This window comes from Cricetulus griseus, chromosome 4, assembly GCF_003668045.3.
Source record: "Cricetulus griseus strain 17A/GY chromosome 4, alternate assembly CriGri-PICRH-1.0, whole genome shotgun sequence".
Classification (NCBI taxonomy): Eukaryota; Metazoa; Chordata; class Mammalia; order Rodentia; family Cricetidae; genus Cricetulus; species Cricetulus griseus.
In genome coordinates, this window is record NC_048597.1 from 205,419,227 (window position 1) to 205,443,881 (window position 24,655).

Sequence of the window (24,655 nt, forward strand, 5' to 3'; positions counted from 1 at the left end):
CTGCAGGGAGGAGAGAGGCTCACAAGAGTCAGGAAGCCAAGTGAACGTTAAAAGACATACAGCACTTAAGACTTGGCAGCTCAGAAAGTTACATGACTCACAAGGTCTCGTCCCTCCCGGGGTTTTTACAGCAGTAAACAACCACTAAGGGGGGTGGAAAGTGTGATGGAGCTGCCTGCCTGCTGTACATACAGGAGGCTTTCCCAGTCATCACCTACCGCAGGGGTCGACTTTTCAGTGAGGCAGCTGCCCCAATAAAATCACTGGCCCAGCAAGCGCCATGTGGGTGGAGTCGGTTTTTTTGTGTTCTGTCATCAGTGCCCTATCTGGCTTGAACAGATGTTTGTTTGTATCTTCCTAAAGGAAGACCGGGAAATACTCTGAACAGTTCACACTCACCAAAGCATAGTTCACCCCTCCTTCACACAGTGCTCTGTTGTACAGAACACGGCAGCATGCATGAAAACGACTCTTACAAAAAGTGCAATTTACCTGCCAGCCACTAGAGTGCAGTCGATTTCTGGTCGCTTTGTTTTGGGAATGGCATACAGTGGGTACCTGTCCCCGTGGCGAATGAACACATGAACCGAGACCAGCTTATAATGATGTGGGGCGTGACCTGTGAGAGAGACACAACTTCCAGTCACCACACAACAGTGTTATAGCGAGGGGGGGGCACAAGCCAAGGCTGGGGGACCGAGAAGCTGGTAGCCAGGGCAACCCAGAAATAGCAGGGCTGCTACTGAGGGATCTGAACTGGAGGAAAGGGCACTGTGCTGGGTGGGAGGGTGATGCTAGCTAAAGAACCCCTAAAGGTGGAACAGAGGGTCATGAGAGGGCTTGAAATGTCCCAGGACTCCCAAAGTAACTGGTGAGATATGCACATGACGACCAATGTCTCATAAACAGAGACTGGGGGAGGCTCACAGAATCCTAGGAATAGGCTTCTGCTTTAAACCCTTCAGGAAACACAGCAGGACACACCACCTTTTGATACACTTGAGGAAAGTGAAACGGTGGCGACACTGTTTCACACTCCTTTATAGCAAGACTAGAGTGGACATGTTAATTCTATTGCAGATTTACACTGAGACGCTGAGCAGCCAAGGGTACTACAGGCCAGCTTCAACCCCGTCTGCCTATTCCACAGCTCACCAGAGACCAGTCACCCCCACTACTCAGTAGAGTGGATAAAACCCAGGAGCCCATCCTGGGGCACAGGGAGTGGCTACTGCAGGAGTTGAGCCCAAGCTTCCAGCTTCTTACAACGGCATGATGCTGCTTGGAGAACTTAGTCCCCAGGATGTCTACTTGGGTACTGAGTCCCAGGCTACCACAACGGGCCATACACTGGGTCTACCTTCCATGCTGTGCTCGGCTACACTCGGAATGTTGCAGTACAGAAGAGCTTCATAAACCGGGTCTACCGTCGGGGGCTCTGTCACTGGGTCGGGCATGATCCTCTTCCGACTCTTGCTGCTTCCTCCATTTTTTGTTGTGGACACTGGGATCAGGTGGACTGCAAGGAAAGCAGAATGGACACGGAGGACGCCAGATCAGCCGCTGTGGCCCCAGGAGGGCTGAATGTCACTGTAAGCATTCGCTCCTTCAGTTACGGTGGACCTTAGTGGAACGAGAAGCCAGCCTCCCGATCCACAAGTGTACCTGGGACTTCCTGAGTAACAGGCCTCCCTTGGTGCAGGCGAGAAGAACTTATTATTCCCCATTCTCAAGTTCCCGGAACTAAAGGTGCACGAGGAGGACACAGCCCCTCTTCCCAATAAGCTTTTAGCTCCTGTAACTGTGTCAAGGGGAAAGATCATTGTCCACTGGTGCCTGTTAAGTGCTAAATGGTGTGTGTGTCACACCTCAATTAATATCATCCGACCACACTCTGTGGTCCCTAGAGCCCCATCTCTGCAATCTGCTCACCAGCCCTCAGGAGATTACTTCACACAAGAGAGCCTGAGACTGAGGTACACATGTGCAGCGAATGGACTGGGTCTCATTTGTCTGCCTGGGCTGGCTCCCCCCACCAGGTGAGGGTCATGCAATGTGCAATGGTTTGGCTATCTGGCATCCATCTTTCTATTGGTGAGTGCTAGGACCCATGGGAGACTGGCTGAGCTGATAGCGCTCCCGCCCGTTGGCAGGTGGACATATGGCCAGAACCAGGGACGGTAGTGACAGGGCAACCATAATCCTTTTTCTGGGCCAGGAGAGGCTCTCCCTGTTCTCTACCCAGCCATCTGTCTGTTTTTCCACAGTCTATCTCAGTAGTTCCCAGTCCTTCCATGATGATAGGGCAATTTTTTTTTCCAGTTTCACAGTTTCTAGAGACCCCTGCACAGTAGCAGTCGTATTTCCAACATCTGTTAGTGGAGGACATACTTGTAAATAAGTGAGCTTGCAAATCTAGTTAATTTCTAAGAGATTTACCACATATTTACTTATATTTATACATACACATATACCCAAACAATAGCTGAAACAGAGGCTAAACACTAGTCTACATTGGCTTAAATTCTCTAAATTCTTCTACATAAATACCTAAATACATAAAATTTCCCCTTGCCAAACATATGTGATAAACAAAAATGAAAGAGAGTGAATACACTAAGAGAAAAACATTTGCAACATACGTAACAGACAAGTGACTGATATCTCAAGCATAGAAGAGCACCACAACTGAAGATTCGGTGACAGATACGTGAGTGCAAATGTCAACAGCCAACAAAACATGAATGGATGCTCAAGTTAATAGCTATGGAAATACAAAAGAAAACCACTGGTGAGATGTATTTCCCCAGGTTAGAAAATCATACTTTAACAGTAACACCAATATTGACAAGGCGTGACACTTATACACACTGGAGGTGTGGGTGGAAAATGAAATCTTCCAGAAGGAATGTTTTTTACCTCATGCTATTCCTTGAAATCTGTTCTAAAAACATCAGTTCCCACACTCAAAGGTGGCCAAAGAGATTCACTGCAGTGGCGCTGGCAACAAAACCAGAGAACAATCTAAAAATCCATCATTGAATGAAGAGAATGTTATATTCAGAGTGCAGATTATTCTATCTGAACTTAAAGAACACAAAAAGAATCAAAGATAAATCAAGCGAAGTTGATGAGCCAAGTCACCAGGCAATAAATACAACCCATTTTGTGTAAAGGAAGGAAGAAGGGACAGAGGAAGGGAGGGAGGGATGGAAGAAAGCAGGGAGGGAGGGAGGGAGGAGGGAGGGAGGGAGAGAGGGAGGGAGGGAGGGAGGGAGGGAGGGACTATAAATGAACATGTGTATTAGTCACTAGTCTGCTTGCTATGGAAACATGCCTGACAGAGTAGCTTCAAGAAGGGATTATTTTGGCTCACAGTTTGGAGGGATCGGTCCATCATGGAAGACACGATGGGGAGAGAGGTCAGGAGAGAGAGGTCACATTCCGAATCACATGTCAGGAAGCAGACAGCACTATATTAGTGCTCACCTAACTTTCTCCTTTTTCTTTGGTTCAGGATCCCAGCTCCACAAAAAGTTACCACCCACACTTAGGGTGTCTCTTCCCACCTCAACTAACCTACTCTGGATAATCCCTCACAAACATCCCCTAAAATGTTTCCATGGTGACTCTACATTCCATCAAACAGATAGCCAAGATTAATCCTTACAACTCTACCCCTTGTCATCCTGACAGCCAAATACATCCCCTTTAAGTCTAACCCTCTCACTTCTTATTGCCATAGACCCGCTGCCTCTCAAAATGCAAACTGCATTCAGTCCAACTTCCAAAGTCCCCGTAATCTTTAATAGTTCCAACACTCTTTGAAAGTTCAAAGTCCAAGTACCACCTGGGGACTCAAGGCCATCTCTTAGCTGTGAGCTCCTATAAAACAAAAAGCAAGTTACATATTACAATATACAACAGCACAGCCAAGATCCCCTGCCCGCTCAGGATGGAGCCTGGCCCCACTGGACCACAGCTGCATCAGCTTCTGTGTATTGACCCCGAGGCAACATTTTCCTAGGCAGTTGCTTTGAGAAGCAGGGAACCCCCTCTGCATCTTCTCACTGTACGTTCTCTTCTTTCAAATGGATTTGCATTTGCACAAGATATAGCCTATAAAGGATAAGGGCTTGTCCTCAGGACACCTTCCCAGCTGTTCCCGTGCACAGCAAGAGGTGACTCTTCATTGGTGATAATCCCCTTAACAATTATAGCTGCTACTCACCACCTGTCTTGTCTACAACTTTAAACTCCCTCCCTCCCCTGCCAAATGGCAATTTTTTCATCTTTTCTCCCCTCCACTTGTTGCTTCCCTCACCATAGACCTTGATAAAAGCAATGTGCAGTAAACTATGAAACTATCCCATCTTGAAATTTCCTTTCAGTTACTTTTAAAAGTCAACTCTATCAGAGTTCTCAGGACATGGGCAGAATGCAGCCAGATTCTCTGACAGAATACAACACCAATGGCTCCTGTGGTGGTTTGAATACAAATGGCCCCAGGGGCTCATCGAGAGTGGCACTGTTGGGAAGTGTGGCCCTGCTGGAGGAAGCCTGTCACTGGGGGAGGGCTTTGCGGTCTCAGAAGCTCCAGCCTGCCAGCGGTTCACTGTCACTTCCTGCTGTCTATGGGTCCAGATGTAGAACTCTCAGTCTTTCTCCAGCATGCCATTGTGTTTTCTGCCATGATGATAATGGACTAAACCTCTGAACTGTAAGCCAGCCCCAAGTAAATGTCTTCCTTTATAAGAGTTGCTGTGGTCATGGTGTCTCTTCACAGCAATAGAAACCATGACTAAGACAGCCACCCCAAAAGACAGCCCCTAACCCAGTTTCTCACAGAATCTTTGTTCCCCTCTGAAACCTCATGAGCCAGGCCACCACTCTTAGCAATCTGTCTTAGCTCTCACCAGAATGGTACCGTAAGAACCCTTAGTACTCAAGGACTTTTGTAACCCAAATTCTTCTACAAAGCAGTTCCAAAGGCCACGGAGTCAGATTTATCCCTGCAATGACCCCACTTCTCAGTACCAATTTTCTGTATTAGTTACATATCTCCTGGCTATGGCATATCATCTGAAAGGAGTAAATTATGGAAGGAATAATTTATTTTGGCTCATGGTCAAAGGAGATACATTCCATCATAGCAGGGAAGGCATGGTGGCAAGAGCAGAGGGCCAGCTGGTCACATTGCATCCACAGTTGGGAGACAACAAACGCTTGTACGTATCACCCTCCCTCCTTTGTATTCAGCCAGGATCCCAGACCATGGAATTAGGTGCCACCTGCATTTAGGGTGGGTCTTTACACCTCCATTAACCTACTCTAGATAGAAGCCCCACACAGACATGCCCTGAGATTTGATCCCATGGTGATCTTAAATCCTATCAAGTTGACAAGATTAACCATCACAGGGAGTATTCAGGGACATTTGCTCCCTATGTGACAGCCCAGCGGCATATCAGAAGATGTACCACAATGCCACGGTGCTGTCATCTGGGGGATGGAAGGAACGCACATGAACAAGTATTTCATTTGTTTTCCTACAAATATCTGTATCAATTTAACATGGATGTATTTATAGTCATTACAGATCACATGCATTCTATATCCATAAAAGCAAACATTAATTAGGAGATCTTGATATACATGGACATATCTACAGGCTTTACTGAAACAACAGTAAAAAACTTTTGGGGTTGGCCATTCCCCAGTTCAGGATTTGGCTGGAGCTGTAGCCTCTTTCTTCCCACACAGCTCAGATGCCTGAAGCTAAGTTTCTGTGGGGAGATGGGCAGCAAAGCAGATGTCCATGGTGGCTTCTTGATGGCTGGCCCTTTTAGCTGGGTAGTACCTTCAGTTCTTTGCTTTATATAGAATCTGTGGGAATCTGGTTCCTCAACTAGCTTGTAGCTCACTTGCTCTCAGCCTGGGCCAAGGCATGGTACGGTTAGGTAGACATATGAGGGCCATGAGGACAGAGTGAGTGGAACCCTGGATTATCCCAAAGCACAGGCTGTGAGACCTGTGGAGGTCACCTGGGAATCCTAACCAAGTGACCCATGCATGACTCAAGGAAGCAGTGGTTTGAAAACCACAAATGAAGATTAAGTCACGATCTAGAAAGATCTTTGCTGCTTCCTCTGGCACTGGGGCTCCTTCGTCTTGTCCATTATTCAGTTTGCTGAGGTGGCCCTGTGCTGTTCGTGACTGTGAGTCATCCAGACAATATTTCCACAAGGGACACTCTGAGGAGTCTCCCAGACACCAGGCACTCGAAGCTCTCAGGCACGGGGTGTGTGTGTGTGTGTGTGTGTGTGTGTGTGTGTGTGTGTGTGTGTGTGTGTATCCCTCAACTCCATTTTCACCCTGTGGGCATCTGTGCTGCTCAGAGCCAACCTGCTAGCAGGCCTTGCTCATGGTTTTATTTGCTTGTAATTCTGCCACCCAATTCCTGTTGCTTGACTCTGCCAGGAGCTGCCTCCTTCAGGAAGCCACTCTGAGTTTATAAGTAGTTTCCACATCCCTCCCCCATAATAAGTTTGTCTAGTTTCTGCTATTAGGCTTATTCCAGAGTACATGTAAGCAGGAGTGCCTCAGTTTGCTACCCCACCACCCCAGACACCTCTTTCATGTTTATATACCCTGGTGGTTGGCAGAGGACAGTCCTTCCAAAAATGCTTGCTGAGCCGAAGGTCCGCTCTGTCACACACTGCACTCTGCTTTGATTTGTGTTTCATGGAGTCTTCTGGAGAATCCCGAAAGTTACCCAAGCAGCCTAGAGAGGGGATGACTGGAAACAGGCTTTCCTGGTTCCAGGAGGCTGATGTGTTACCAGTTGCTGTGGTAGGCAACCTGGCTCAAGACTTGCCTCAGGTCTCTGAGAGACCTGGTCCAACTGACCCATAAGGGGTGACACACAGGGAGCTCTTTTTGAGGGGGGGAGGCTGGCTGGGGAGGAGGCCTGAAGGAGCAGGTCCTCAAGGCTGGAGGCTGCATTGTGCCACTGCTACATGAGCTCTTGGACGCTGGCTCTTCTGGACTGGGCACAGTGAATAGAGGGACAGGCTCAGAGGCTGGGAACGTGCAAACTGTCTGGAGCCTGGGATCTGAGACAGCACTTATCCCATCAACTCTTGCCTGGGCCTCCTATAATTTAGCTGCCTCATCACCTCCTCTCCAGGACAATTAGAAAGATTGCTGTCCCAAGGCAAGTGGTGGTGGCACATGCCTTTAATCCCAGCACTGAGAAGGCAGAGACAGGTGGGTCTCCATGAGTTCGAGATCAGCCTGGTCTATAGAGTGAGTTCCAGGACAGCCAGGGCTACACAGAGAAACCCTGTCTCAAAAAACCAAACCAAACCATCCACTGTTGTCCCTATGCAGATGATAGAGCTTAGATGAAAAGGAGAAAGGTACAGGAGGGGGTGGCCTTTGGAGTGAGAGTGGGCAGACAGATGGAAAAATCATGGATTCCGCTGTGTAGGTGGAAAAATCCTTGAGTCTCAGTGTGTGCCCTGGGGCTACAGTGTCACTGTGAGTAACATGCGTGACGGAGTAAGTGCTGCCACGGGCACGCACTTTCTCTGTAGTGTGATCACTAAGCAGAAAGGAAGATTTATTAGCCACCTCATCTCCTCCATCATCTATTCATCCTGTCCACACTGCTAATCTGCTTGAATAAAGATGCTGACAGGGTCTCAAAAAATGACAGAGAACAGTCCCTTTCAGGCTTCTGCTTAGGTTCTGGTGGTGGTTTGAATAAGACTGGCCCCAGAGACTCATAGATTTGAATGCTTGGACATCAGGAAGTGATGTTACTTGACAGGGATTAGGAGGTGTGGCCTTGTTGGAGTGGGTGTGGCCTTGTTGGAGTGGGTGTGGCCTTGTTGGAGTGGGTGTGGCCTTGTTGGAGGAAGTGTGTCACTGGGGGTGGGCTTTAGGGTTTCAAATGCTCAAGCCAGGCCCAGTGTGTTTCTCTTCTTGCTGCCTGCCAATGTAGATTCCAGATGGAGAACTCTCAGCACCTCTCCAGCACCGTGTCTGCCTGTGTGCCACCATGCTTTGCACCATGATGACACTGGACTAAACCTCTGAACTGTAAGCCAGCCCCAATTAAATATTTTCTTTTAGAAGAGTTGCCATCGTCATGGGGTCTCTTCACAGCAATAAAACATTGACTAAGACAGTCCCTACTCTCAGAAGCAAACATCAAACTTCTTAGAAGCAGGTTGACAAAGTGTTCCCTTGCAAGCCCTTCCCCATTCCCTGTCTTCTCCCTGGCCTCCAGGTTTCACCAGTAGACAGTGTTGTGACTAGGCCTCATCTGAGGCAGAGTACCATCAGCCAGGAAGTGCACCATTGGTGGTAGTGGGGAGGGAGTCAAAGAGCTTCCTGAAGGCCACAGGCCAGGCTCTAACTCCTCAGGCTGATGCCTATGCCTCTGTCCACCAGCCATTAGTAAATAAGAAAAAGGAGTGAAAAGCACTTAAAAGGGGATGGGACTTCTCAGTCATGACACCTGTGTCCCCTATTCATTGGTTTGGGAGTACAGAGAAGGAAATGCTGAGATGTGCCATGAATGGGCACTACAATCTTCAGATACCTGCTAACCTGGCCCAGGTGCCAGGGCTATGAATGTCCATGAAGTGAAATCCATATCTGATGATTACATTTTGACTTTTGTTGATTCTATTCCTGGACCCACAGGATAGGAGAAATGGCCCCAAGTCAGGGCCACTACAGTGTCCCAGACATCCATTAGCCACCAGCTCCTGGCTGGCCCTCAGGAATGAAGGGGTCAGCGGGTATACTACATCCAAGTGTCTGGGGCCCACTCACTATTGGGAATCTCTCTGACTTGCACAGACACAAGCCAGGTTCTTCTTCCAGAGTGCTAAGCCAGTGTCTATGGTGTCAGCTCATCTCCCCATATCATCAAGGCCTTGACCCAGACAGGAAGACAAAAGTCCAGGGACCCCTGGCTGTTACCATACGAATCTGAAATGTCCCCACAGGCTCACATTTGAGTGCTTGTTGCCTAGCTGTGTACTGGGAAGCTGTGGGACCAGTAAGAGGTAGGGCCTGGCCAGCAGAACCAGAGCACTAGAGTCAGCCTTGGTTCCTATCTAGCCCTCTGCTTCCTGATCTGCCACCATGTGAACACACTCCCACACCCTTGCCATCTCAGTCACAGTCTCCAACTGCCATGCTTCTCCTTTTATGGTGGATCAAAATCTCTCCAAAACTGAGAGCCAAAATGAAACTTTCCCCCTAAGTTGTTTCTGTCAGGTATTCTGAGCACAGTGACACAGAAGTAACTAACACCTTGGCCCTCTTCTACCTGCTGCATCCTTAGCCTCCAGGGCAAGCTCCTCACAGGTGCCTCACACCTACTTCAACGGGGCACTGCACAGCTAGAAGCTATTGCATCAACAGCCACAATCCTGCCCCCCCCGCCCCCCCCTCTGTGGAGGAGCCCCACAGATGACGGCAAGGTTCTGGCTGGTTTTTTGGAACTCAACACAAGTGAGAGGCATCTGAGAGGAGATCACCTCAACTGAGGAAAATGCCGCCATCAGATTGGCCTGTAGGCAAGCCTGTGTGACATTTTCTTGATTAGTGATACGAGACGGCCCTGGCCCTGCCCATAGTGGACAGTGCCACCCTTGGGCTGATGGGCCTGGGGTGCATAAGAGAGCAAGCTGAGCAAGTCGAGGGGAGCAAGCCAGAAGGCAGCATTCCTCCATGACTTCTGCCTGAGCTCCTACCCTGACTTCCCTTCATGCTAGACTACAACTGTAAGCTAAAATAAACCCTTTCCAGACCCATGCTGCTTTTGGTCACACTGTTTTATCACAGTAACAGAAACCCTTGCTAAGATAAGAAGTCCCCCACAACACACACACACACACACACACACACACACACACACACACACACACACACTCTCACACACTCCATACCAACACTATGGTCCAGTTCAGTCTCCATGCTGTTCCTCATGCCCTGTTCTTGCCATGCTAACTAACACAAGGAAGGGACGTGATTCTAAGCAGGCCTAAGAAGGCCCTTTCCAGAAAAGTCAGGCTGCCCTAAAGGAACACAGTGTGGCAGTGGGAGGGTGGCTTTCAAGGCCCAGTCTCTCTCCATCCTCATAGCATGCGTGATCTGTCTGCTCTTCTTCCACTATACAGACTAAAGCTCCATGTTGGGAAACACAGGTATCCATCACAGTGACTATAAACATGATAGGATACAGTGTCATGTCAACTTTATCTCTGGGCTCAGCTGCTCCACAAGTCACTCTAGTGACACTACCAGCAAAGAATCAGTTGAGCCCAAGGTCTGGCTTGCCATCTGCATTTTACCTTCCTAGCTCCAGGCCTTCATTGCCCTTGCTGGGACCTCAATCTGGGCTGGTCACCTCCTCAGGGACTACAGTCAGATGGGCTCCACTTAAGTCTGTCCATGGTTCTTACTGCTGAGAAGCAGCCTGGGCTGGGGAGTGCAAGGGTTCAGAAAGCAAGGAGCCAGATCAGTCCTGGCTCTGGGCAGATATCTCTACATTTCTATCCTCCACTTGTAAAACAAAGTTTACAATACCAACATTAGGATGGTGGTGAACGACTTTCAGTTACTTGTGCATAGAATATGGTAAATGATAAGACAGGTCATTTCCACAACTGTCCTCCAAATGTTTATTCCTGTTCCCTATATGTTCTTTAAAAATGATTTATTCTTTTTATTTTTGCATAAATATATGAGCCTCCATGAGTTAATGTGCACCATATGCATGCAGGTGCCCAGAGGCCAGATGGAATTCGGGTCTCCTGGAATTGGGAGTTCCAGATGGTTGGGAGGCGCCTGATATGGGTGAACTTGGGTCCTCTGCAAGTAGTGAGTGTTCTTACCCACCACGTGTTCTCTCCATACATCCCCTACCCCGGCCTTATAATTTCTTAACAGATGTTCCCTTCAGTGTGGGATCAGGAGGAGACGCAGTCCAGTGGTCCACACCCCAGAAACACAATGAGCCAGTCTCCCTCCCCCTCAGCCACCTCAACAATAGCAGCTTTTCAAACTCATGCAAGCATTCGGTTCACCTGGGTCAGCACCTTTTCTGAGGGGTGGCTCCCTTATCCTGCTTCCAGGTCGCTCCAGTTTGTCTCTGTCACCTGAGGGACTCTGGAGTTCTTTCTCTTTCATCTGTCTGCCAAGGAGCGATGATTTGCTCCAACAACCAATTCCTACAGTTCCCTCAGCACTCCTCAGCCCACAAAACGATCTTAAATACCCACCTTGTCTCCACGATGTACTGGATCAAAAAAAAAAAAAAAAAAAAAGTCTGCTGTAATTGCCCATGAAAACCAGAACCACAAGAAAGAGCTACAGCGGTTCTGTTATCTACCTTTGGTCACTTGTTTTATAGGAGAGGTGGGGAAGGCCAAAACCACACGTGAAGACTCAGGAGCTTGATTTGACACACGCAAGACTGATCAAACAGTTGAAGCTCAAGAAGTTCCTTTGTGCGCTTACTGAGCCACCATATGCTGCCTTTCATATTTCCCCGTTTTAATGTTGCCTCATCATGAGCCACCTGACGAGGCAGGTCAGTCAGCTGAGCTGGCTGCCTGCATGAGCCAGTGGTAGAGTATGGCTCACAGGAAGGGCTGGGGGCTCAGTAAATCCTACCAGGCTGAAGGCCATTTACAAGCTAGCTAGCTGTCTTGACTTCTTGCCCCGGCATTTGCCACAGGAACTTTATCAACTGCTAGAGTATGAGGGCTCCCTCAGTAGACCTAGCTTGCGTCCCACTTGAAGCCTCAGGGAGAGGTCCAGAAACTACATTTCTCGGGTGTGTGTGTGTGTGTGTGTGTGTGTGTGTGTGTGTGTGTGTGTGTGTGTGTGAGTGTGTGTGTGCAGGTTGGCTGCTACCCAACAGGCCCATTGTGATGTGAAGACCAAAGACCCCAAATCCCAATGGAAACTAGTAATTACAGAGATGGCCACAGTGGGCATGGAAAAGATCTATGAAAAGCGCCTGGCTCCCTCACTTCTTGTGTCTTAGGGTCCCCTTCACTCCCAGCTCTGAGAGCCCGGGGATAACCTGTGGATCTCCTTCCACCATGTGGGTTCTGGGAATCAAACTCAGGTTGTCTTGGTAGCAGGTACCTTTATCTACTGGGCCACCTGCCAACCTGGACTCCTGGCTCTCTACAGATGTCCATCTCTAACCCTTGGCCTTGGAAACACACACAGGTCTTCCAAATTCCCCAGTTCACACACAGTGTTCCTTCATGCAGAGGATGGTCCAGTCCCATGCCTGAGTACAGGCTCCAGACTGTTCTGTAGTGTAGGGGCTTACTCTCAGCTACCTTTATCCTATACCTATCTATATTGTGGTCAGTAAGATTATGTATGTCATATAAAACAGGCCTCCAGAGACTGCCATGGAATTGGTGCTGTACACACCAATAGCTGTCTATAAAGAGCACATAAGGCCGAGGAAGCAAGAATCTAAACAACTAAGACAATGTCACTGTTCCTTTCTCGGCTCCTCTGGGAAGAGGCAGCTTGAATTCACAGGGATCTACCAAATGTTGTATTCTCTTTCCCAGTTGGCACAGGCTCCAAAGCACTGCAGGGCAGGGACAGAGTATGGGGTCTGGAGACTACAGGAAGAATACTGGCTCTGTGACAAAACCAACAGAACCATGCCATACACACTCTCCGTCTTCCTCACAGGGCTAATTAAGCTTGGGACTCCTAGTCTGCCCATCTGAGACCTTCCAGAAGGTTGTCTCCCTCCCTGGCTTCTGAACAGCTCCTGTCTAAGCAGCCCCACCCAGTGGGAGCTGTCTTGTCTCCATCCTCTCTCTCTGTCTCCCCAGGATCTTATCTTCGGCCTACCTTCCTTTCTTTTCCTGGGGAAAAATACAGCTATAGCAGAGACTGAGCAGAATGGAGCCAGAGTCTCAGGTGCCAGGGAGAATGACTTTTAAAACAAGAGCTGAAAGTTTATTTATGTGAAACTGGTAAATAACTTTTAAAATCTGAAAACATTGGTTGGGCCAAAGCAAACAAGTTTATAGCCTCTACATGATCAGCTCTTCCTAGCCCAGACGGCATGATGGTGAACGCAAAGCCACAAACAGTGGCTGCAGACTTAGTCTTTCCTAGGCCTTCGACCAAGATCCACTTTGGGCAGGGCACTGCATCCATGCAGCCTTCGTGTGCCTCCGGCCATCCTGTGCACCACGCTGGCAACACCTCCCCCCACCCCACCCCCGCCCCGCCCCCGCCCCCAATGCTCCCTTGCTCAGCTCTGCACACTTCTTTTCCAGAGTTCTGAGCACTCTGGACATTTCATTTCCCTTGGCTTCTATCTTCCTCCCGAGTAGAGCACGGCAGGAGACCTCTGAATGAATATGTGGATGAACAAAGCATCCAGTGACTCCTGGGGTTCAAGCTAGAGTCATCACTCTGCCCCATTATACCTCCCAAGTAGTTATAAAGCCTCCATGCACACAGTGACTGTCAGGCTTTGCTTCTTCCTTTCAGGGCTAACGCCTGCGTCTGAGCCACCCCCAGTCTTTGAGTTCCATCACCCAGTGTCACCCTCCCACCAGTTCACACTATCTGTGAGCCACACCTGGGCTCCTCTCCCACCAGAAGTCAGATTCTGTAGCAGCGAGGGCCACAGACATTTTTGTTTGCTTGGTTAGGGATGTACATTCTCAACAAGCTCCCAAGGCAATGCTGGCCCTAGCGCTCAGATGTTCTCATTCTAGAGAAAACAGGTGGGGGCTCTCTGCATGCTCCAATATGCTAATTGCACGGTGGTGTCTCTGCTGCCGAGGCTTCCTCTTGGTCTGCCTCTGCACAGCCTCCATCTGCCAGGGACACCCTTCTCTAGTGTCCTCCCCCACAACGCTTACTCTCCCTCAAGCAGCATGACCTCAGACGTCCCCTGTCCTACTCTCCCTCAAGCATGACCTCAGATGTCCCCTGACTCCCCAGACTGGACCGGGTTCTTGTCTTCTCTCCTGCCATGCCACCCGGTTCTTGTCTTCTCTCCTGCCATGCCACCCTGCCATACATAGACGATCTTAATTCTCTTAACACACCTTAGGTGGGTTACTATGTGACAGGCACTGTGCCTCGTGTTACAGAACACTTTACCAACTCTATCCATCACGACCTCCACTTTACCGAGAGGAAACGGAGGCACGGAGAAGGCAAACAGCTTGTCTAAGCTGGGAAGCTGGTCAGTGGCAGGGTGGGATTAGGCTTGCAGTCAGGCTTCAGAGTCCATGCTCTATCCACGCCACTGTGCCCCACCCCTTGCCTGCCCAGCACTACACCACGTCCCAGTCTCTGTTCCTGACGTACCTCCACTGGTCAGACAGGGGGCCGGTGGCTCCAGAGGGACTGAACTCCCAGCCCAGTGACAACTCAAGAACAATAGCTAAAGAACAAAGACACACATACTCCCAGCATTGGATCTATAAGGAAAGATAAAATTAATAAAACTGAGAGATGGCTCAGAGGTTAAGAGCACTGACTACTCTTCCAGAGGTCCTGAGTTCAATTCCCACCAACCACATGGTGGCTCACAACCATCCGTTATGAGATCTGGTGCCCTCTTCTGGTGTGCAGATATACAAGGAAGCAGAATGTTGTATACATAATAAATAAATAAAATGTTTTTAAAAAGAAGAAACTGTTTCATAGGGAGACACTGTAGCCCCACCTTCTAATAGCCTCAACAGGTGTGCCAGGACACACCCATGAGGGCGTGGTCGGGGAGGTCTGAGGTGACACGGAATGATTCTTAAGGGACCATGCACACGTGAATAGCCCTTCTTTCTGGCCCCTCTCTCTGGCCTGGCTGCCTTGCTGCCCCTGGCACGCTCTGGGCTCTGGCTTGCGTTTGGGCTGGTGTTTATCTCAATAAAGAAATCTTAGCCTTATGGACTACGGATCATCTTTGAGGGCACGCAGCATGCAATAATCATCACTGTTTCTTTAAAAAAATTAATAAAACTTCAGAGTTTAAAGATACAAAATGTGATTGGGCCCAGTGACTTGCCTGACACTGTCCTCCTTAGAGGGTAACCTTCCAGAGTGTGCCATCTCCTGTGGGGAGAGCACACCACTCACGCCACCCTGAAGTGACACCCAATCCTCAGATGCTCTACTTCATGCCTAATGCAAATGTGTCTCTGTGTCCATCCGGGCCACACAGAACAGGCCGAAGCCTCTTGCAGAAAGGACACTTTAGACACTGACGACAACACTAGTTTTTACTACTGCAGATGAACTCTGCTGTGGTCAACTGAGGATCCACCCAAGAGGATGCCTCCCTGATGAGTGGCATAAGCACCATATAGATTAACTGTCAGCCAATGTACTCTGATTAAAAGCAAATAAATGGATGGCAAATGGCAAGTTTTCTTTCATCAAATAGCTGAAGTAACATAAGCTCTGACCGCCTTCTGGATGCCAGAATATCATGAGTGCATTCTAGTGGGGCTCTGGTTTGCTTACAGACTTACGGTCAGTGTGCTTCTGTGGGCCAAGGGTTTTCCCAAAAGCTCTCAGCTCTCAACCAATCTTGCAAAACCATAATAATCAGCTCCATTTTACAGAAGAAACAGCAGCTGCCCTGAGCCAGGGGCTTTCCCAAAAGTCTACATTCTTGTACCAACTTTGCAAAGGAGCAGCGGGTAACTAAAAGGTTTGTACCAGCCAAGGCACAAGTGTCTATCCTCATGCCAACCTTGCAAAATTATGATGGTCAACTCTCTAATGAAGAAAGGTGCAGAATAGCCAGCTGCTTAATGAGGAAGCTAACGTTCAAATCAAGGCCACAATTTCAGAGCCTGCTGATGAGAACATGAAGAAGTGAGCCCAAAATACACACTAAAGAAATGCTGCAAAGAGGGAAAAGGGTGATTCTAAATGGGCAGAAAAAGCAGAAATGAATGATCCAGATGTCTTTGGACCCTAACAATCTTTCCATGCCCTAACAAAGGATCCTTGAATTTGAGAAGTTATTTTTCCCACTGTACACATTTCAACATTAAGGAACTGAAGATATATAAAAACTAATTTCATTAAAGACCTTCAGCACAGGGAAGCCATTAGTACTATCGACGAATGTGTTGAGAGGCTATGAACAGTACCTTATGCTGTCCGGGTCGTTCCCCACTCCCTCCACCTCCACAATGCTGAACAGACCAAGCATTTACCACCCCTCACATACTCTGCCCACAGGAAGACACGCTGGTTTAAGCAATCCCATTTCTCCATCCTAACCTTCGTCAAAATGTTTCCGAATCCAAAACACTAACAAGAAAATGGGTCTACCAACAAGATGCCCTAAGATACACAGTAGTTTCAGAAAATGAAATCATACTTTTTACATAAAGTACACAAATAAATATAGTTGACAACCTCAACTATATTGTCTCAAATTATAATACTGCCAACATGGTATTCAAAAAATTTGTCAAAAGGAACAATAAGGGAAAAGCATGTATGTTTTAGAACGAAAGCATGAGTCAAACTTTGCTTTGTGGATCAATAAAGTTTCTTAGACTATAATAATAAGCAATCAATAAAGCAATCAAATAAATAAAGCAACTAAGCATCATTTCTACAGAAACAGGTGGGTTCCAAAGTTGCACTTTACCTAGGAGGAGAAAGGCAGCACGGACGTCCATTTCTTAAGCTTTCTGAACTGCAAGGTACTCCAGAATAAAGAGCTAGAGTCCAGCCAGGCCAATTTATTCTGCAAAATTTTCCTTTAAAAAAGTGTGGCTGAAAAGCGGCCCTCCTAACACAGAAGAACATTCAGAAGCACTGTACAAGTAAGACACATAGGGCCATTCAGTGCCACACAGGCCACTCATGGGAGAGATGCCTGGGGAACACAAGAGAGCCACATTTACCTCTCACAACCCGCCAGAGCTTGGGATAAAACTCCAGGCTGACTGCAGGTCCCTCCTCCTTCACCCAACGGTGGAAAATTTCCAATGAAAAACTACAAACAATGAAACTACTGAAAGCCAAACCTCCCTTTTTGAAAGGATTTCTATTTTTGCAGGCCATTAGCCATCTGGAGTATTTTTGCATGTCTATGGTCACCTTCTCTTGACCACTTCCAATATTGGAAGGATGAAGTGAGTATTTTTAAGCCTCTTCGCTGTTAGAATAGCCTGTCACGTGCACTGAGGTAAATCAGGCGAGCCTGCTCAGAGCTTTCTTTCACCCATCCACCCACTCCTGACGCCAAGTCGCCCACATTCCTCTGCACTCACCACAACCCACTCACTGAGACACCTGTTCCTTTATTGTCACTCAAACAGAAAACAGAAATGCCACCTCCCCACAGAGCTCCTGGGGGTGACAAACACTTGTCTCCCACCCATCAGGATGAGGTGGTAAAATAGAGAAGCCAGGTGACAGCAAACACACAGTTCTCAGCATCATACCGGCGCCTGCTCAGTTTCCAGGACACAGACTCCAAAGGAAAGGGAAATGCTTCCAGAGTAGTCATAGCTCATTCATTCAACAGACGTTCAAGAGACACCCACTCCTCCCTGGGCATGGTGTGGTCCTGAGATACACAGGGCAAGGGCCCAGTGAGGCTTCACGACTAGTGAAGGGAACTGGCTCAGGAAATCCTGATGTACATCAGAGAGGCACCACACCCTTGGGAGCAATGAGGGAATCTAGAGGAGAGGAGGCAAGGGCTGGAAGGATGGAAGGAAGAGGCGGGAAGAGCTGGCCCATGCAGGGTGGCAGGGGTGAGCACCGAGAAGGGCTGGTTCAATGGAGAAGGCCAAGCAGAGGGGGGACACGGGGGACTGTGGGCCACCACTTGAAGGGCTGCAATCATTGAGAAACTGAGGCACGATTGGAGTTCCAGGATAGCCCCTCTCGTGGCAAGTGTGGGGAGCACAGGTTTGGGGTACAGTGTGAGCATAAGGATCCAGTGGAGGATGATGGATGGGGAGACCCACAGATAAGCTTCACCAGAGAGTCCTTACTTTGCTACCTAGGACCTCCCATGAGCAGCCTCTGCCACCCAGGGACCAGCAACCTAATTTCCCCACGCTCTCCTGAGCTACTCCAGCCCTACCAGTGACTGAACATGAAATGGCCATTTGGTCCTCAAGGAACCAAGGCTCAAATGCCTCTGCTAAGCATGCAAAATCAAGATGGACCCTCTGTACCTTGGGGATGGGTGTCAATGAGAATAAGCAAGCTGTTTGGGAATGTATGTACAAGTTCAAAGAATGTATCACGAGGCTGGGTGCTAGTGTGGTGACGCAGGCCTAGCAGGCTGAGGAAGGAGGATCGGTCGTTTGAGACCAGGACTCAAAGAAAGGAAAGATACCAGTTTAGGACTCCTGCTTGCAACCATTCACCACGATAATGAAAAGGCCCTGGGGTTTCCTCGCTGCCCACAAACCCCGGCCCTTAGTTTCCCTCTGGAAGCCCTCAAGTCCCCTCTGTACTCACAGAACTGCAGGCTGAGGCTCAGGAAGGCCAGCAGCCCAGCCAGGGCCAGCAGCACCAAGAAGCGATTGCGGTAAAGCATTATTATCTGTTCTACTTTCTCTTCATGGTTTCACCTCCAACCCGGAACCCGTCCTGAGGAGAAAACAAAGGCAAGGAACAAATGTTCAAGGAGAAAGAGAAGTCCATCACCTGGAAGTAATCTGGTTAACCCGTGCCCCTGGTGGGGAGGCATGGATCCCAGAACAACCACTTGCTCTGGAAGTCTTTGCCCCCAGAGAAGCCCAAGTGAGAACACTCTGCCAAGTGTTCACTAGAGTTCACTAGAGTCCCCTTACCTGCCGTCAACAGGCCAGGAGACTGGAGGTGTGGATGCCAGAGAGAAGTGCAGATAATGTTTATCAAGCACGCGAGATGCCACAGACAACAAACCCTGCACCTGGACCAGCTCACCCCACGATGAGCTCAAACCTTTAAAACTTCAACTTTTTGATGAACCATCTGCCAAGATGACCTTGACCTTGCATCATAATTTGGACATCAGCTATTGCAATGTTTCCCACAGTCCTGCTTTAGGGATGCTGATTGCTCCTATACAAACAGCCCCATCAGTCAATCAGAGGAATGGCCCATTCCAGACTGTTGAGACTCTCAGATATGGCCTTGGATCTTCCTGCAGATCGATCCCACTTGCCCATTCTAATTTCTTTAAACATTAGGATGGTGCAACAGAACTTTTGCTTTTTAAATACTGAGTAAGATCCTTAATTTTCCTGTAATTTTATTCTGTCAGCCTTACATGTGAGTTTTGTTTATTATTTGGGGGGGTGTGCATGTGCACCTGTGTGGGACAAAGAACAACTTTGTGAGGTCAGTTCTTTCCTTCTATTTTTACATGGGTCCTGGGAATTGAACTCGGGCCTCCAGCATACTGGGTTTATTTTCTGGTTCTCACTGGGGTTTTAAGTAGAACTTGGAAACCGTAGCCAAGTGGTAGTGGTGGCAGCACACGCCTTTAATCCCAGCACTGAGGAGGCAGAGGTGGGCAAATCTCTGTGAGTTCGAGGCTAGCCTGGTCTACAGAGCGAGTACCAAGACAGACAGGGCTACATGGAGAAACCCTGTCTTGAAAAACACAAAACAAACAAGGATTATAAAGTATGATTATACCAGCTATTACAAACCCGAGACTTTACCCACTTCAAATCCAATCTCCACAGAGCCTGGATAGACAAAATCAGAGAGAAGTTCTCCTGCTAAGGTGCACATGACATAACTCAATTACCAGGGGCCACCAGGGTGAGGCCGGTGCATGGCACGTGGACTGTTTCAATGAGCTACTTTATGAACAAGTGTATCTGCTGGGAGTGAGGCAGGAGCCAGAGCCTGCACCCCTTGTTCCCATCTCCTGCCCACAGCCCTGCACCCCTCCTTTAGGAAGGGACCTGCCAGAATTCTGTTAACCAAGGGGAGAGCTTTTTCTAAAAGACAAATGAAAACACACTGTCACCTCACAGCAGAGGGGCCACCAGCACCCCTTCTCTGTGGGTATCACCTTGGTGGCCCCTTGCTAGCAGCCAACCTTCATTCCATTCTTCCAGATACCTGGGACTCCTAACTGCTCACAACCATCCATTTCCAGAGGTTCCTAAGTGTAAGCAGGAGCCACAGGTGCCCCAAGTGTCACCTCGTCCACACACTGCCCACACACTGCTAGGTTGGTGCATGCAGTTCTGATGCACAGACAGGAAACTGAAACTTGTGAGTGAGAAGTTACTCAGCGGTGCCAGGGTGTGAGTCGAGGTCTCTGTGGCTCTAGAGTTCTCCCTTGCAGGTCCAAGTGTCTCTTTCAACATCTACACACTGATTCTAGCTAAAGCTTGTTGATAACACAGGCCATGTTCACTCTTAGGAGGTCAGAACTTCTATAGCTGTCTTCCTTCCATGGCCATAGGTCTCAGAGCTCCTTAGTGCCTAGTCTTTCCTGATTGGGTTTATTCTAATGATGGGATGTCCTTCTGTATGCTGTGCATGTATGTTTCTCTTATTGGTTGATGAATAAAGCTGTTTTGGCCAATGGACAGGCAGGATATAGCCAGGCAGGAAGTATAGGTGGGGCTACCAGACTAGGAGAATACTGGGAAGAGGAATATGAAGATTGAGTCGCTAGAGAGAGACACTATGTAGCTGACAAAGGAGTAACATACTGGAGCATTATGGGTAAGCCACAGCCTCATGGCAATACATGGTTTAATAGAAATGGGTTGAGCCGGACGTTGGTGGTGCACGCCTTTAATCTCAGCACTCGGGAGGCAGAGGCAGGCGGATCTCTGGGATTTTGAGGCCAGCCTGGTCTCCAGAGTGAGTGTCAGGATAGGCTCCAAAGCTACACAGAGAAACCCTGTCTGGAAACCCCCTTCCCCCCCCCAAAAAAAAGAAATGGGTTAATAGTTTAATAATTAAGAGAGGGCTAGCCAATAGAAGCCTGAGCCATTGGCCAGTTTATAATTAACATAAGCCTCTGCATGTTTATTTGGGACTAAATGGCTGCTAGGCCAGGCTGGACAGAAACTCCGACTACACTCTATCAATTTCCTAATACACTGATTCTGAGGGGTTTTGTTTTGTTTGAAAAAAACAATATATCCATGTAGCCCAGGCTGGCCTCCAACTTAAAATCCGTTTGCTTCATTCTCCTGGATAACAGGACAACTCCACTCAAGCCTTGGTGATCCTTTCAGCTCAGGGAAGCGAGGTGGGGGGGTGGGGGGCAAATAAAGATTGTGGAATGGGAAGAAAGGTTTAGAGAAAATCTTGATATCTTTGTGCTATCAAGTGGACTGGGGTTTTTCTTCGTGGTTTCTTCTGCCATCTACTTTTGTGGCTGATGCCATTTCTGAACATTCTCCTCCTCTACATGGCCATCTTCTAGAGCTTCTGCCTGGGAGGCAGCACTGGGGGTCTTCCCAAGCTCTACTGTTAGAAGGGTCCTACAGGCTTGGCTGAGCAGCCTGGTGCAGAGAAAGGGCTCGGTGCCCTTGGGGTCAGACATGTAACAAGCTTGGTGAGTGATGCCAATTACTTAACCTCCCTGAGGCAGTTTCTCGTCTGGAAATTGGGACTAATTGCCTCAGGGTATTGTGTGGACCAAACTCAAGTACAAGCTAAATACAATCCCTGGCATGCAAGAGACAGTCTAGAGAATATGATTGTTGTAGCCATCTCGACAGCTCACTTTGCAAGAGATTCCTTCCTCTTGGGAAACTCAGTTTGGGATGGAGCTTCTTGACCCATTTTTTGGTTCCTGTTGGATAGGTGAATACTCGACATTTTCATGTTCTTATCCTCATCACTCCCTCTGCAGCTCCACCTTAAATCTGGTCTTTGGTCTCTCACTCCAGGCCTATGCTGGTCCAGGGAAATTATCCTTGATTCTTGGGTCCAGATGGCACCCCTTGCCCCAGTACCTCCCAGCCTAGACCTGCCTTTTGGTTGCTCTGTGCTTGCATGGAGGAGGCAATGGCATGCTTTGGCGGATGGGCTCCATCTGGCCCTTCACTAACTTTCTGCCTCCAGTCCCTTGATGGATTTCCCAGAAGAGGCTACTAGAGCTGCTGCTGCTGCTGCATGGATCCTACAGTTTTCCTTGACACGGACTCTTCCTAAGGAGTTCACCACAGTATGGCTCAGAGCAGTCTTCAGGTGGGCGTCAGGTAGTGACAACTGTTACTTGCTGAGCTAATTCTAGGTTCGCAGCATGATGCGTTTCTTAACAGTAACGGCTTCCAATTCACACTTTTTCTGTATCCATGGACTGATATAATAAGTTCCCAAACTGACTCCTGATTTAGACGAGAGATTTGTTTTGGCTAATGGGGAAATAGCAGATGGGCTGCATGGAGGGGCTCGAAAGTCACGGGCTGAGCTATGAGAGGACTTAGAGGCTTGTCTGCTGGAGGATGAGGAACCACGTGGGTCCAGCAAAAACCAACCCCTACTGAAGCTTTGTCCAAACAACCATCCTGACAGTCATTATACATGAATGAGGGTACCCTAGACCTCCCAGCTCGGCCAAGTCTGGAGATTTCCATCAGCCAAATCAGTCCAGACCAGAGGAAACTCAGGGCCAATCCACAAACTCACACACAAACATCATGATCGATGTTTTAAGCCAGTAAGTTTTGAGAACTTGATACAAAGCAAAAGTTAGCTGAGAGAAAAGAAAAAAAAAGGCTTCACATCTTTACCAGAAAACACAAACCAGGATCTGCACCCCCACAATGCCACTCTCCGTCTGATCCACACACCTCAGCTTGCTGATGACTTTTGGAGAAAGGGACTGTATTTAGACTCAGATGGAAAAACAGAGGGTATGTTGGGCTAACCAGATGGCTGAGCTCATGTAACTGCCTTGCAGCTTCTAATCTCTGGACTGCTGTCATTCCGGCCTATCCTGACTTCCCAATGGGAATGCTCCCCGTTTCTCTTCCATTCCCTCCAGGTTTCTGTGCCCTATCTCCAGGGAGGTTAAAGTCTTGTTGGTTCCATCTATGCTGGGTTACACTGTCAAGCTCTGCATACAGCCCAGCTTGAGGGTGACTAAATTGTGACGTAGACACATCTTCTGGGGTCCACTTCAGTAGAAGACATGGGAATTGAGACCATGCTTTGTTCTTAGTTTTTAAAATGGCTAAAGAATGTTGACAGAACCCCAAATCTGCAGGGATTTGAAATCAATGGCTTGCAACTGAACTAAGACGCAAAAGGGTCAGTGTGTGCTTGCCAGTGGGAAATGGCGGTGGCACAATTCTGCCACTGTAGGTATTCCCTGCGGGGGGACCATCCTTCAGTGGAAGGGAACCCTAATTGAGTGGAAAGGATGAGGCTGCAGAGGACCATGGATCTGTGCACCGTCCCCAGCTCTGCTTCTTATTTTCCACACACACTCTCTCCAGACGCGAGACCGACTTTGTTTCTCTGAGTCATGAGATCATGACTTCAGAAAGCCTGAGGATAAGAACATGGGCGAGGAGACACGGTCAGTAGTAAACACTCTGCAGAAGGCAGAGCAGCTGGCAGGCAGCAGAGACGCATTACACCTGACTCTCCGCCTCCGGTGGTGTCACACAAACACCATGCCTACCTAAACTCGAAGATTCACTCTTTCTCCAGAACTGTCGTTTCTGCTTCACACTGTGCTTTCTTCTCAAAATCCTGGCCACTGGACACTTCCCTATCCACTGGCCCACATCCCTAGCCTTGGGGCAGGCAGCCAAATCTGTGGCCACATTCATGGCTCCTCTCCCATGGTGAGGCTTCAGCGCAGTTGCTATGTCCAGCCTTGCCCAAGGGTTTCCATCCCAGAACATATGCCTTAGCTTGTGCGTTCCCACAGCACAAATTCAAAGATTACCAAATATGGCCTCAGTTCAGCTCTGTAGTCCAGGATGCAGCCTTGATTATCCAGAGCTCTCTTCCCCTTTTGCTATGCCAGCCGAGAGGCTACGAGAAGCACTTGGTAAGTCACTCTGTTCCTGTTCCTTCTGCCATTTTTATGCATGCGCCTCCACGAGGAGCTCTGTGCCTACTGCTGAGGGCCACTGCAGCTTCTCAGACACCCCACCACACTCACACAGGTCACAATAGGCCTAGCCAGGGCTCTAAGCCTAGAAGGATGTCCCACAGTCTACTACTCACAACACAGAAAATCAGATCCACGGGATGGCTCACTGCTGTGCTGGCTGGGTGAAGCACTTTTAAGGGATTGCAGCGCCCTCATTTCCTATTCCCCAACATCTCCCAGGTCCCATCACCTTCCATGGAAAAGATGTTCTTGGTCCAAGATGCATCATAACCAAAGCCAACCCCCTAAAATATCCCTGTGGACACAACCATTCTATGTTCCGGCTGAACATAAGATAGCAGTACCTGTTATGCAGTGTCTGCTGGGCATGGCTCTAGTCCCTGGTTAAAAATACCTCAAACCCAGAATTATTACATTGAATTTCTGATTACACAAACAGGAAAGTCCTGCTAAATCCCTTTGACTTAACCATAAATCTGAGCAGCAAAGGAAAAATGCAGAGTTGGAACAGTACAAGATAATAAGCAGATCCCC

General features: G+C 48.5%; 1 protein-coding gene across 1 annotated transcript in view; it reads right to left on the minus strand.

Moving 5' to 3' along the window:
- Pxylp1 (2-phosphoxylose phosphatase 1) overlaps window positions 1-24,655 on the minus strand; it is a 64,084-nt gene that overhangs the window by 13,751 nt on the left and 25,678 nt on the right. The window contains exons 2-4 of the mRNA XM_027410903.2: window positions 18,541-18,672; window positions 1,361-1,519; window positions 493-619 (exon numbers count right to left, since the gene is read on the minus strand). Of these exons, the coding sequence (XP_027266704.1) occupies window positions 493-619; window positions 1,361-1,519; window positions 18,541-18,619 (365 nt within the window). The 5' untranslated portion in view covers window positions 18,620-18,672. The remainder of the gene's footprint in view (window positions 1-492; window positions 620-1,360; window positions 1,520-18,540; window positions 18,673-24,655) is intronic.